The sequence below is a fragment of the Mus musculus genome, chromosome X (assembly GCF_000001635.26).
Source record: "Mus musculus strain C57BL/6J chromosome X, GRCm38.p6 C57BL/6J".
Lineage (NCBI taxonomy): Eukaryota > Metazoa > Chordata > Mammalia > Rodentia > Muridae > Mus > Mus musculus.
In genome coordinates, this window is record NC_000086.7 from 38627466 (window position 1) to 38642840 (window position 15375).

General features: G+C 42.0%; 1 protein-coding gene, 1 long non-coding RNA gene and 1 pseudogene across 2 annotated transcripts; 1 reads left to right on the forward strand and 2 right to left on the reverse strand.

Moving 5' to 3' along the window:
* Positions 1–3317: 3317 nt before the first annotated feature.
* Positions 3318–7678, reverse strand: C1galt1c1 (C1GALT1-specific chaperone 1). Its single transcript, NM_021550.3, has 2 exons — positions 7513–7678; positions 3318–4658 (listed from the first exon to the last, which is right to left on the reverse strand). Exon 2 carries the CDS (start codon positions 4650–4652, stop codon positions 3702–3704), a length of 951 nt encoding a protein of 316 aa, NP_067525.1. The 5' UTR covers positions 4653–4658; positions 7513–7678; the 3' UTR covers positions 3318–3701.
* A 144-nt stretch (positions 7679–7822) lies between these two features.
* On the forward strand, positions 7823–10932 carry Gm52440. Its single transcript, XR_003953098.1, has 2 exons — positions 7823–7964; positions 9903–10932. It is a non-coding gene; the product is annotated as a predicted gene, 52440 (long non-coding RNA).
* Gm18436 (predicted gene, 18436) lies at positions 9131–9749 on the reverse strand (annotated as a pseudogene).
* Positions 10933–15375: the final 4443 nt, after the last annotated feature.

The following is a 15375-nucleotide window of genomic DNA, read 5'->3' on the forward strand; positions in this document are numbered from 1 at the left end:
GGTGAGTCGATGGCTGAGCAGGTAAAGGTGCTTGCTGCTAAGCCTGAAGACCAGAGCATGATCCCAGGAACTCATATGGTGGAAGGAGAGACCCAGCCGGATCTTTCAAGTTTTCTCTGACCTCCACGCATATGCCATGGCAAGTACCTGTGCATCCACTCACACAACTCCCAAGGTGGTTGGAGAGATGGCTTAGTGTTTAAGAGCATGTACTCTATTTTTAGAAAACCAGGACCAGTGTTCCCAGCACATCTGGTTCCCAGCACATACATCTGGTGCTTCACAACGGCCTGGAACTCCAGTTCCAGGGCACTGGATATTCTTCTCTGGCCTCCAAAGGCACCTGCTCTTGCTTGCACATCATGCATGCATTGCATGCACTGAATTTTGCAGCCAAAGAACACTTAATGGAGGAAGCAGAACTGAATGATAGCACATCACTGGACTCTGCTGTTTATATTTTCTAATGTAGGTATGTTCTGCTTTAAGAAAACCTGATGGGTTTATTTAAATGCACTCCAGAAAACTCTGTCTCATAAGCCAGATCTGATACACACTAACATTTTTGCCACAGCAAAAAGAGAAAGCCAAGGAGTAGAGTTTCTTTTTTATTGTAGACATGTTTTCATTTTGAGGAGGATTTAGCTCAAGTAAAGAAATGGCCTGGGGTTTGCTAAAGCTAGGTTCCAGTGTCTTCTTAAGCAGAAAAATAAATACAAATTCAACTTTCAGAAGACATTTACATCTTAGCTGTGGCTGAATGAGGTGTCTCAACTGTGGTGTTTAAAGTGGTGGATCTATTCTGTTGTTAGCCATATGACTAACATGGCTATTCACATTCATGATCTATTTGCATTGGACCTCTACTTTTTCTCACCTCATTCCCTAATCTCAGAGTGTGCCCAGGGTTAGCTTCTAGCTACTAAATGTGTGTTTTTCACATGTAGTCAGCTGACATGTATAAAATGTGTACCTGTATCTAAAACCACAGTATTACGATTTTTTGCTAGTGATTCTTTTAATCTACAAACCTGGATATACATATTTTCAAAAAGACAACATACTATTGGAGACATTTTATACTCCAATACCATATGTAAAAACTTAATTGAGCATCAATTTGATTTTAAATGCCCGTATTTACCTTGTCATCTATTGAATGACAAGTTTCCCAATATTTTTGCAACAAGGTTACTTTATGTAGCCCTGCCTGTCTGTCCCAGAACTCACTACCTAGACAAGGCTGACCTTTAACTCACAGGGATCCCCCTGCTTCTGCCTCCTGAAAGCTAGGGCCTGGCAATTCCAGTATCTTGATAGGCTAATGTAATTAAAGTTGAAAAATGTAAATACACTGGTGCTGGCAAGGTGACACAACAAAAATAGAAATAATTATGTTTTACATGTATGTGTATTTGTATGTCACATGCATGCAGGTGTCTGTGGAGGCCAGAAGGTGGTGAATTCCTCCTGAGTTAAAGGAAGTTGTCAGCTTCCTAATATGGGTACTAGGAAGTGAACTTAGGTCCTCTAGACCATGGGAAGTGCTCTGAAATACTGAGACATATTTTCTGGTCCCTAAAAGAAAAAAAAATTTAAAGAAAGCCAGATAGATGGCTTAGTAGGTAAAGGCACTTGTTAAACTTGGCAATAGAAATTTGATGTCCATGATGAAAGGAGAAAACTAACTCTCCGAAGTTGCCCTCTGACCTTTACATGTGCACTGTGGCTTGCATAACACCCCTCCCCTCAATAAAATAAATGTAATAAAAATAAGAAAACATCAGTGTTAGGGATAATGAGTCATTCAGAGTATTTTTTATCACTATACTCACATAGAACCTGACTTGATCTATAGAAATTGCGCCTGCAACCACGTAATATAGTGCTTATTAAATAGGATTTATGATTCTTTGAAATTAATAATGTTTCAGCTTAAGCAAAAATCCCAAGGAAGAAGGTCAGAGAATATTTAAAACAAAGGCTTGACATACTTACTACCTTGAGGATCAATAATCTGAAATGCAATGCCTTCCTGAGGAAATGCAAACTGCTTTGCCAAGTCTGAAGGAGATATTAGAGTCATGAGGCCAAGTACAAGGAATACTATATTTAAAAATAATCTTGGGCCGGAGAGATGGCTCAGCGGTTAAGAGCACTGACTGCTCTTCCAGAGGTCCTGAGTTCAAATCTCAGCAACCACATGGTGGCTCACAACCATTTGTAATGAGATCCAATGCCCTCTTCTGGTGTGTCTGAAGACAGCTAGAGTGTACTTTACATCTAATAAATAAATAAATCTTAAAAAAATAGTCTCATGTCCTAAAGGGGCTTATGTATCAAATTGATGAGTGCAGATTATAGGACAAGCATATTAGACATTTCGGAGGGCAGGAATTGCTGTATGCAGAAGGCAGGTGGCATTTTAGGTAGTCACTTGAAAGTAAGCAGATGATATGGCAGTCCAACATAGATGGTGAGGTTAATGTCTACCCACCATAAATGGAATCAAAACCAAACCAGTTATGTGTGATACAATCATGATTCTGGGGAAAATCTCAGAACTTTCAAAAGTAACCAAAACCAAAACAACAAAAGCCTCCACATTTAGCTTAGGTAAGTGAATCACTCAGATGAGCAGAACCAAGTTTTTCAAAATTTCAAAGGTGATGTGCACAGAACTCACTATCCACTAGGCATGAATACATTATATATGTAATCCAAGGTACAGCTCAGAGTTTGGTGGGGGGGGTGGTGGTTAAATGACTTTTTTTTGAGACAGGGTTTCTCTGTGTAGCCCTGGCTGTCCTGGAACTCCCTCTGTAGATCAGGCTGGCCTCGAACTCAGAAATCTGCCTGCCTCTGCCTCTCAAGTGCTGGGATTAAAGGCGTGCGCCACCACTGCCCGGCATGACTTTTTTTTATAGTCACATTCCAAATGCATGATATGAATGTTGAAGTACAGGGTTAATGGAAACTGTAAATGCTAAGAAAGCTACTTGATTAACTTTCAGGAATATTGCTTAACATATGTAAATAAATTTCACTTCCTCTCAAGGAAACAATTGAAGTCTTAACAGTGTTAATGAACACTTTCTTAATCGGTTGTATATTTAGGGAGAGCAAATCCCTTGGCACTGGTATGCCTTAAAGAATACAAAGTAAAGGAAACAACTGAGCACAGTGGCACACAGCATTAACACTAGCACTCAGGAGGCTAAGGAGAACTGCCAGTTCTAGGCCAGCCTGAATTACACAGTGAGACCCTGCTCCTAACTTTCTCAAGCATGGAGGCTCCCACAGAAAAGTAATAGAAACACAGGGCTACGAGTATTCTTTAATCACAAATTCTCTAGAGGTCTCATTTACATATATTACAAAGCTAAAATGATACATAAGTTTAAAACCAATAAGCAAAGATACACCACAGATTACAATGTCTATAATTTAGTCTTTATCACATAAATATACTTATAAATATGTGTTTGAAAAATTGCTATTTTTAAAACATTTATTTTTAATACATTTAAATTTCTCAGGAATGATATAAGGGAAAAACAGCATTCCATTTGACATTGTACAAGCAGACTTCAATGGGTAAAAGATAAGAAAAAGAATCATATTACTATGTTAGATCTGTCATCAATTAAAAATGATACCATGTCGTAATATAGTTACTAAATGCATGCTCTTGCTTTCTGTCAGTCATTCTCAGAACCATTTGGAGGTAAGAAAACCAATGCATCATTGAAAACATGTCCAAATGCCCTAAGCCGGTACACCCCATACATCATCACGTGCATCTGATTAGGAGTCAGTCCATTGAAAGTAACAGCCATATCAGAGCAACAGCCTTCTACTACCTGGTTTGGTTGGTTAGTCATTGCCTCTTTAATGAAAAGGCCAACGGATTTGGTATTAAACACATCTTTTCCATCGGCATCTTCGGCATTTTCTGCAAATACTCCGGCGTATTTCAGGCAGACCGCCAGCTGTTTATCTTCAGATATCTTCCAAATCATTCCTCCTTGTTCAGGACACTTTTCAGGAACACTGAGAAGACTGTTGAGTCTTTTCATTGATTCTATGCTTAAGACAATTCCTCCATCCACACTCACATATTCAAGGTCTCCAGATTTTACAGTGTGTCCGAGATAGAAAGGTTGGGATTGATCCTTTTTTAACAAAAAATATTTGAGGTTTTCAATAACAGCGAAAGTAGTGGGGCGTGCAAGGAAGAACCAGTTGTATTGGTCCCTGTATTGATCATAAGCATATTTGTAAGCTTTCCTCATCATCAACCACATGTCATTTGTGTCCATATTAATTGACTCAAACACTTTAACATTTTCAGAACTGAAGAATTCTGCTTTGTCACAGTGTTTGGTCCAAGTCTCCTTCACTGCAGCCCAAAGACTCACATCTTTGGGTTTTACAAGAACTATACAGTATACCCGGAAACTCTTACTGAGCTCCATGCGTTCAGCCTCTGAAATTTTCGAGATATCGTCTTTGTTAGGGGCTTGCAGATGGTGATGCTCATGGTGGTGCATTCTGTTTCCAATCCTAATGTGGCCTAGCATAGTGATCAAGGCACAGAAGATGCTTCCAAGCATCACACCCTTCAAAAAGGAACTGCTTTCTGAAAGCATTTTTTCCTGCAAAGAAAAAGACTTTTCAAATACATAGTCTAATAATTTTACTTGGTTATTTCTCATATACTTACATTTGTTCTTAATGTTTAAAAACCAAAGGTCCACATGCTTAAAATCAGGTGAGAAGCATACTGTGACAAGTACTCAGTATCCTTCCACTGGCATTGGGTCGAAACTGCAACATTATAGAAACTCATTCAAGGATTGGAATTTGTAGTGTGTGTGTGTGTGTGTGTGTGTGTGTGTATGTATGTGTAGAGGAGTAATTTTATCCATCATTTATTTAACAAAGTGGCAAGTGAAAGCATTAGCCTAGAAACTAATGTGATAAACAATGTTTTTCCATCGTTCTCTAAATATTTTGTATGGCAAACTTGCCCTGTTAGTACTTCTGGCTAATTATAAAAGAGCTTCTACATCCAGACCTGTAAGTTGAACAGATACTCAATTTAAACTCAAATTTCTCTTTTCTTTCTTCGTTTTCTTTCTTTCTTCCTTCCTTTCTTTCTTTCTTCCTTTCTTTTCTTTCTTTCCTTCTTTCTTTTCTTTCTTTCTTTCTTTCTTTCTTTCTTTCTTTCTTTCATTTTTTGGCTTTTTTTTTTGGCCCAGGGTTTCTTTGTGTTGCCCTGGCTGTCCTGGAACTCACTCTGTAGACCAGGCTGGCCTTGAACTCAGAGATCCACTTGCCTCTGCCTCCTGAGTGCTGGAATTAAAGGTTTCTCACCACCATACCTTAGCTACAGCCACCACAACTTCTGCCTCAGCTGCTGCCACCACCACCGCAGCCATCACCACCAGCACCACTGCCACCTCCTCCTCCACCATGACGACCATGATGATGATCACCACCACCACCACCACCAGTATCAAATTTCTCCTTCAACCTACTGCTTGATTTAACTGGTAGTTAATGTCCTGAGGTATTTTAAGCAATCTAAAACACATTTCATGTGGTTAGTAGCATATGTTATAATTAACACTCTGCCCCTAAGACTAAATGTCTTACTACATAGTATATCAATTAATGATGTAATAAAAGCCCACGATGGAAAGTTGTTTGGAGAAAGAAGTCAATATAGGCATTATTTGGGGAACATTTGTGACTATTTTTAGCTCCTCGAAAGATACTTAATTCCTTGAGAAAGTTAAAAAATAAATAAAAAGGAGGAGAGGGGAACCTTCTGTATTTTAATTTCAATTAGAAAGTGGAAGGAGAGCCAATGTAAACAAAACAGCTGACAATATTATGGTTTACATTGTTGCTCGTCAAGACTGAATGTTCCCCAGTCTCTTCTGCAACTCTTCAAAGTTTCACTGGACTCCTTCTACTTCCACGGTGTCTCTTACGGTTGAAAAGGACCTTAGAAGCTGTTACCTGAGGTCATTTCTCTCATTTAAAGAATATGTCCAGTTATGTGTCAATTTAAAAAAAATGGGGCTGGAAAGATGATTCGGTGGACCTGAGTTTCCTGAGGACCTGAGTTCCATACCCAGTGCCCATATAAAAAGCTGGGCAAGGCAGGAAGCCATGTCTAACCCCAGCACTGTGGGGTTGGAGGCAGGAGCTCATTGGGGCCTGCTGGCCTTCAACATATTTCCTGGTTCAGGAAGAATAAAGGGGAGAGTGATAGAGCAGGCTACCAAATGTCTGCCCCATCTGACCTTAATACTCAACGCTGGGACCCCCTCTAGTGTCACACAAAGACTTCTTTTAAATGGGGAAATGGAGAACCATAAAGGTTAAATAGCTGATCTAAAGTCACAAAGGCTATCAGTGGTAGAAGTGACCTATAAACGCGACATGTGGATCTAGTAAACATAATTGATGCTTGCACCAAATTTTCCCATAATGCTACAAGGATACTACACTGACCCTGTCTCCCCCCTTCCTGTCCCCTTTTCTAAGATGTGAGATAGGGTTTCACTATGTATCTCCAGCTGATCTTGAACTTGTGATCCTCTCGTTTCATTTGTCCATGTGCTGGTATTACTTGTGTGTGGCAACACTTCTGGCTCCTATTGTTTTCTTATAAAAGAAATGAACTTTGACTTTTACCACAAAGACAGCTGTTTGAAGGACAGGTGCAGTTTCTAAGAGTGTGTGGGGAAGTGGGTGGGGGAAGGCAAGATGGTAGTTTCCCTCTGTAATCCAGAGAACTTGGTCAATAAACACTTCCCATAGGAAAGGAGAAAGAACAGAAAAGCTATGCCTCAAAACAGCATTGTAAAGTTCACCTTTATATTACTTGTTATAATTGCAGTTCTTATCACATGATCATTATTTCTGGCCAATACTCAACAATCCAGACAAGTACCTTCATATGATTTTGTGTCAAAAATTTCCAGAATTTTTCCTCCTAACGGCAAAAATACTATTAAAACTCAAAACGTCTACTAATTCTACACAAAATTATTTGTACAAATTATCCTAACATTTTTTTTTCTCCGCTGAGGAATTAAAAAAAAAAAAGTAACACCAACAATCCGCACGATGGGATATTTTTGTACAGAGGAGGGAACTTAAAACGCACACACAAGAGAAAGCAGAAAGTATGTTTTTGCGACAAACTTTCTTTCTTTTTCTGTTTTTAGAAGGAGAAAGTGGATGGAGATCAAAATGGAGACTGGGTACCAGGATGGATATCAGTGTCCCACTGAAGGGCCAAGGGAGAAGCTCTCGGAAGGCTGCTTTCCCCACTCCCGCTGGGTCCTCCCGCCGCACCTGCCAAGGCATCCCTAGTGGAGCATGCTGGGAACGGGCTAGGGCCCAGGCTAGGGCCCTGGCCTTCCCAGGGGAGGGAGGGAAGCAGTAGCTCTGGGTTGTGCTTGAAGTGGGGGCCGAGGTTTTGGCACTCACCGCATCTAGAACGGCTCCAGGGCAGGAAAGCGCTGCCTCACGAGGCTTGGACGTGAGAGGTCCAAGGCCCACTCTGTTACGCTCGGAACCAGGCTGCTCTAGACGCAGGCGGTATCCTCTCGTTGGTGTCATTAATGACGGAGCAACAGAGGAAGCTGACGAGGGTGGGGGCGGGGCGGGGCGGGGTGGGGCGGGGCGAGAGCTGGGAACGGCGTGGGGGGCGGGCTCCGTGAGACTCGGAAAGGGCCCGCCCCGACATGCTCAGCTGTACCCAATGGGATGCCCCGAGGGGCGTGCGTGTTTTAAGGCCCGCCCACGCTCCCTTCCTCGGTCTGCCTACGGGCGTGGAAACTGCCGGAGTGCGGAAGAGAGCTGCTGCTTACCTGATGTAGATTTCTAGATCATTCCTCTAACCTACTCTAATGTGTTGGTACCCTTGTGGTGACAAGAAGGTAATTCCTCCCAGTATTCCTGGCCTGGAACCAAAATGCAAGTCATTGAAATTGTCATCGCTTTGGGGAGCAAGAATTGGCTGTGGTTACACGGGTGGTAGGTTTCGAAGCCACATAGCCTAGAAGTGATCCTTCAGCCAAGTGCTTTGCTATCCTGGAGAAGTGACTTCATTTTCACGCTGCCTCTGTTCCTTCCTTTGTTGTGTTTGGAAAATATCTCACAGGTTATCAGTTAGTGTACATAACTCCCCTAGCAAAAGGTGAAGTGTAAAGTAAGCATTCAGTAAATGTTGGTTCTGTGTATTCCACCCTGTATTGCTAGCAGATAGTGCCAGGATGCAATAAGCAAATATTTGAGGAGTTAATGAGTGTTAGAAATACAGATGGAGAACCAAGCCCAGTACAGGATAAGGGGTGCTTTCAAAGGGCTAGCCAATAAGTCAAATGCAGAGTTGAGTGTAGACTCCAGGTCAAAGTAGGACTACAGAACCCCCCAATAAATACCTAGTCTCATTTTTTTTGTTTGTTTTGTTTTTTGTTTTTTCGAGACAGGATTTCTCTGTATAGCCCTGGCTGTCCTGGAACTCACATTATTATTATTATTATTAACAGAAATTATTATTCTGTAGACCAGGCTGGCCTCAAACTCGGAAATCCACCTGCCTCTGCCTCCAAAGTGCTGGGGTTAAAGGCATGCACCACCACTAGCCGGCATACCTAGTCTCTTGAAGTGCTCTTTTGTAGCTGGTGCTATTCGGTCACACTTGTAATGCCAACACTAGGGAGGCCAAGGTAGAAGGACTAGCAGTTAAAGGCCAGCCTTATAGCTATTCAAAAGGTTCTGTCACTAGATTTGGTTCGGGGAACACCGAGAAGTGACTTGGGCCTGAATTCCTGGAAACTCATACATTTGAGTGGTGACTGGCAATGCCTTAAGTACAATGGAAAGTTCAGGAAGTCTTGTAATGACATCTAGATTGCAAGAAATTACTATTCTGGCAGTAGTATCTTAATCGGGGTGTCATATTCCTGACAAACCTTGCTTTTCTTTTTTTGGGGGGTGGCATGTTTGTGTTTGAGCTAAACACATTCCCAGTGTTCAGTGCTGTTTACAAGGCAAAGACAAATGGAGTGGTTCTGTCTGTGTCCTGCACATATTCTACACGGGCCTGGTTTTTCTGCAGCAGGCCTTTGAAGAGGGCTTTGTCTTTGTGCTATGCATTAAGTGCCTTTCCTTTTTCCTCTTCACGGCTGGCATCCAATTTATCCATATCACAAACAAACAAACAAACAAAAAAACCAAACACCACCTCATATTCTTCCACAAACTCTTTGGCCCACATCTTCCTCATCTTTTCCCTCAGCATCTGCCTTCTGTTTCTCCAGAGACTTGTGAAAGTCATGAATGGGAACACTGTTGGACTACTTTGTTTCAGTCTCTCCAGTAATCCCTTCTCAGTGGCACTGTGAATATCAGTGCCTCTCCCCTCTCTTCTCTTCTTCCTTTTTCCTTTTTTTTTCCTTTTTTTTTTTTTTGCCCTCTTACTCAAAGGATCAGCTGTCCTCCATTACAGTGAAAGTTTTCTCATTTGAATTAGGTACTGGGTTATTTTTGCCAAATCTCTATTTACATTTGTGTTGAATGAAGCCCGGCCAGTGAATTCAATTTTCATCTATTCATTTCCAATGCTTTCTCATAGATTTCCTAAACTGGACTCATTCCCAGAGACGGCTAGGAAAAGTTCCTCGTTTTATAGCCTTCTACGGCCAGCACTGCCCTCTCTCTTTGCTGGTAGCACACTATTTGACAGGGAGTGAGTGTTGATTCTTTTTTTCCTCTCTGTGTGATTATGTATAATTAAATACTTATGTTAGCAATGAAAATCAACACATGGTGCAGCCTTATAAAGATTGAAACAACTGAAGTTTCCTTTGTAGATTGAAACGAGTGGAATTTCCACACCAGTGGGAAGTTGAAGACAGATCAAGAGCACTTTGTCTACTGCTCATCCCTTAGCCAGGTCGTATAGGTGAGATGCAACCGGCAAGTGCTGAAAATGAACAGACACAAAGGTTTACAAAACAACCCTGAAACCAAGACTCTCAAGCAGTATTGAAGTTTCCTCTGAAGAAGAAATCCTCATTTTATAATCTTTCAACGCACTATCCTGGATAATTTCTTTGCCGGAAGAATTTTGTTTTTCTTTTTTGCTGGAAGAATTTTGTTTTTCTTTTTTGCTTTCTCTCTCTCTTTCTCTCTCTCTCTTTCTTTTCCCATTTTTAAGGATTAGTTTTCAGCCTGCCAATAGTGGTACATGCCTTTAATCCTAGCAGTCAGGAGGCAGAGGCAGGAGGATTTCGTGAGTTCGAAGTCAACTTGGAAAAAGAGAATTAGTTTTCTTTTCCTTTTTTTCTTTTTTAAAGATTTATTTAATATATGTGAGTACATTGTTGCTGTATTTAGACACACCAGAAGAGGGCTCCAGATCTCATTACAGATCATTGTGAGCTACCATGTGGTTGCTGGGACTTGAACTCAGGACCTCTGGAAGAACAATCAGTGCTCTTAACCACTGAGACATCTCTCCAGCCCCCTTTTTGGTTTTTCAAGACAGGGTTTCTCTGTGTAGCCCTGGCTATCCTGGAACTCACTCTGTAGACCAGGCTGGCCTCAAACTCAGAAATCCACCTGCCTCTGCCTCTGCCTCCCAATTGCTGGGATTAAAGCCAGTGCCACCACTGCCCACCCAGCCCTTGGTTCTTATTTCTAAGGAACAAAATTGCTTGTTTCATATTGTGTCTGGACAGCATCACTGGCTTCATGGTGCCAATAGTTCAGCATGCAGTACTGGTGGGATCAGGCCCAAGCCTTGCTTTTCTCATTTTGTTTGTATAAGATCCAGTGCACATATATAGCTTTGCTTTAAAACTTTCAAGTGTCTGTGATGATTAAACTTGATGGGACCTAGAAGCCTCTAGGTGATTAGTAAAGTGTGTGTGTGTGTGTGTGTGTGCGTGTGTGTGTGCGTGTGTGTGGTGTGATGTGTTAGAATGGCAGGCTGCGTCTCAACAGCACACTAGGCCAAGACAGTTCCACATGAAAGAGGTTTTATTGGGAGAGAGAGAGAGAGAGAGAGAGAGAGAGAGAGAGAGAGAGAGAAGGCGACAGCAGAGAAAGAGTATGGTAAAGGTGGGAGGTGAGCCAAGTGAATGGTGGGAATATGGTGCCTGTTGCCTTGGCAACTGGTCTTCAGGTCACATGTCTTGCTGTCGCCTATGAGATATCATAAGTTTGGGATGTCCTTATGCCAACAGTGTGTGTGTGTGTGTGTGTGTGTGTGTGTGTGTGTGTGTGTGTGTGTGAGAGAGAGAGAGAGAGAGAGAGAGGGAGAGAGGGAGAGAGAGAGAGAGCACTAGCATTTCCAGAGAAGATTAAGAGGGCAAGGTATGCCTCTAAATGCAGGTGCCATTCATGCTGTGGGCCTGGGTAACTAATGTGTGCAAGGCCCTGGGTTCAGCCTAGTTCTGCCAAGAGAAATAGGAGAAATAGCAGTGATTAGATTGGCAGAATGTAATTACTGCAGATGACTCATGGATACTATGAACTTCATACTACTCTCTATGTTTCTATGTATGTTTTAAAAATACTCATAATTAGGGGCTGGCCTGGTGGGGCAAACCTTTAATCCCAACAGTTGGGAAGCAGAGATAGGGCATTTGAGATGGTTGTGAGCCACCATGTGGTTGCTGGGGTTTGAACTCAGGACCTTTGGAAGAGCAGTCAGTGCTCTTAACCACTAAGCCATTTCACCAGCCCAGCCTGTATTGTTTTGAATTTACAGAGATACTATTTTTGCCTTCCAAGTTCTGGGATTACAAGCATGAGTGGTGTCTGTCTGAGCACTGTTTTGTTGTTGTTGTTGTTGTTGTTGTTGTTGTAGGGTTTTGTTTCTTGCTTTTTCTGTTTCTCTCTGTCTCTCTCCCCCTCCCTCTGTGTGTGTGTGTGTCTATGTGTGTTTGTATGTGTGTACAGAGGGGTTTGTACATGCTTGTGGAGGCCTGGGGTCAACTTTGGGTGCCATTCTCAGGAATGCTATCCTCTCTCTCTTGAGATGAGGGTTCTCATTTGCCTGGATGTCACCAATTTAAAAAAAAAATAGCTGGCCAGTGAGCCCCAAGGATCCTTCTAGCTTCACCTCTGTAGTTCTGGGAATGCAAGCTCATAAAGCCATGCTGTTGTGTGACAGACTTTTACTGGAGAGATGCAACATGCGCGCACGCGCGCGCGCGCGCACACACACACACACACACACACACACACACACACACACACAATGGAGAAATCTTTCTTTGCTGCATTTCAGCTGTTCCGAGTTTTCTCTCCAGACGGTTGTTCACTGGTTTTTCTACTGCTGGGGGTGGTGGGAGAAGCTTCCTAGTTTCTGTTCTCCCAGGCAAGACCTTTTGTTTACCTATGTAGTCGCCTGAGCCTCTCCCTCCCTCCTGGAGGGCATACTTCACTTTAGAGGGAACTGCCATTCAGCCCAGCCTTGACATTTTTAGACGGAGTTCTGGGCATCCCACTCATATGCTTGTAAAACACACTCATCATGCTTATAAGACCATGGAGCCACAACCCCCCATCATTCTTTTATCTTTGAGACCGAATTTCATGTAGCCCAGGATGGCTTAGGATTCTTGAAGTTGAGGCTTGCCTTGAATTCCTGATCTCCCTACCTCCACCTCCCAAGCACTGAGAGTACAGGTTTGGGTCACCACGCATACCCCTGAACTCTATTTTTAAGGAAATATATACATCTTAGAATTTTTACTCCTTTTCCTCTCAGTAGATAATGCCTTAAAAGTAGGAAACTCCAAATATCCCACACCAAATATTAAAAAAAAAAAAAGAAAGAAAAAGGAGACAAAGAATAAAGGGTGTTAAGAAAACTATTTTGACATTCCAAAAGCATGATTTCTTAGGGACATGGTGAGGTGGAATATATTTGAAAAAATGATAAGTCTTCTTATTATTCTATAAGATCTAAAGGAAGGAATGCACAATGAAATCTCTAAATTGATGACTATATTCAACTGTGACTAATTCAAACCTGGTTGACGAGGGGAACAAGCTTTAAGGAAGTTTCATGGGTGTGGGTTTAGTTATATTCACTGGTAGCTATAAGCATTGCTTGTAGCTGTTGCTCTGAAACTACTTACAGGTATTATGAAGTCCTTGCATGGCAAAGCTGGAGACATTAAGTACATTGCTAAATATGTAGATGACTTATAGATGCAGATTTAAGGGCATGTAAATGAAATATGTTAATGACTGGAGTTCACTGGAGTAGGAGCCTTGGATAAAAGTATTTTCTTCTCTGGAAATATAAGTGCAAAACATAGGCAAATTCCCTAATGCCATTCATTGATTTCAGAACACCCATCATATCCAAATTCTTAAGTCATTCTTATAAAATGGTGTACTATTTGCATATAATTTGCTCATATTCTCTTGTGAACTTTAAATCATCTCTAGATTGGCTATAATAAATAATACATTGTAAATAGTTCTTGTACTGTTGAGAGACTAATGACAAGAAAAATAGCCTGTATTATATATTCAGTTCAGCACTGATTTTTTTTTTGAGACAGAATCTCAGAACTCCCAAAGGAGACAATTGCTGGCCTCAGATCCACAGAGATCTATCTGCACTTTTTTTCCAATTGCTAGGATTAAAAGTCTGTCCCACTACACTTAGGCCTCAGACAACATTTTTTTTTTTTTTAGAATTATGATTTTTTTGACAACCTCTTTTTTCAAGGATTTTTTTTTTATCCTTGGTTGATGTACTGGCTGGTTTTGTGTGTCAACTTGACACAGGCTGGAGTTATCACGTCCATTGGGGAAGTGCCTTCATGAGATCCAGCTGTGGGGCATTTTCTCAGTGATTCAAACTGAGCAGGTAAGCTATATATCGACGGGACCGGCATGGAATTTTTGAGTCTCAGCACCAAATGAAAAGGAGAATGAAGAGCCCAGAGTAATTCCAGGCATTGGTCTGCTGCCCTGTTTTACTGCGTGTCCTCAAGCCCGGTTGCATTCCTTTCTGCTGCTGTAAAACCATCTGGTCTGCAAGAGTGCTATAAAGATTGAGATAAGACCTCTGCCTTAGAATACCCTTGTTTGAGCTGGTACCCCTATCCTGCTATCTGCCACACCCGGGGTTCAAGAACTAACCCTCCATTTACAACTTCCTTCTTTATTATCCCTTGAACATCTGCTCCTGGCTTTGTGCTTCCAAAGGAGACTGCTCTTGCCCTTTCAAGGTTGTTGCTGTCAGTTCCCAGCCTGGCCTCGACCCTAACCTGTTAGAAGCATTTTCCAGTGATGAATAAAGTTGCTTTTGGTTTATTTCCGACTTCGGCGGTCCTTTTTGTTTTATCTGCTGAATGCATGGAGTGCCTTCGAATGTGGAGTCGTGGCCACACAGTGATCTTTCCAGGGTTGAGTCCAGATTTATGCTGGGATTTTACATGTCCACCATATTTCCATGAGCTCTGGCAGTGCCGACAACTGTCAAGGGACAGTTTCGTTCTGCTTTTTCAGGTGAACCAGCATATAATATAAGGGGTTACTGTTGCTTACTTCCAAATCTCTGCCAAGTGTGATCTTGCCAGTTGTTAGATGACTGGGGCCATGGAGAGAGACAGAAGGGAGGAGACCAGGCTGATTTCAGAACAAGAGATTATATCAAACAGCAATGGATAGACACTCTCCTGCAGGACTGGGACAGCCTGAGAAGGGGTAAGGCGGTACTTGGAGTGTTTGGAGAATGGAAATTAAATGCAGCTGCAGGAGTCTGTAGTTTCTACTTCCTGCAGTTTGTCCACACGAGGCTGATTTATCTTCAGAAACTGCCTTGCTCTGGCTGTCAGGATGCAGATGAAAGTGGGGGGGCTGAGTTAGGCAAGGGGAGTGAGGGGGTTGTTTCAACACAGGGGCAGGCGATTTCAGCAAGTCTTAGAGGAATAGAAAGTTCCTTGGTCAGAGTCTTAGAGGAATAGAAAGTTCCTTGGTCAGAGTCTGACAGGATTTGTTAAGGTTTATCGTAACACCATTAAAACATACAAGTGCCACCAGGTAATCCTTATCACCAATTGCTTTTTATTTCCTAGGGTGGAGTCCCAGACCATGCCATCCACACTAGGCAAGTCTTCTACCAGTGAGTCTACTAGGCTTTTCTTCTACAAATCTACTATGGCCTTCTCCATCGAATTCTGGAAGGTGTTCAAGGGGCAAACAATATATGAGGCGGGGAGGTAAAGCCTCACAGTGAAATTGCTCTTCTTTGCCCTAGTTGCCTATTTGGGATGTGTGGTGTGTACTTGCATATGTGAGCACGCATGTTAT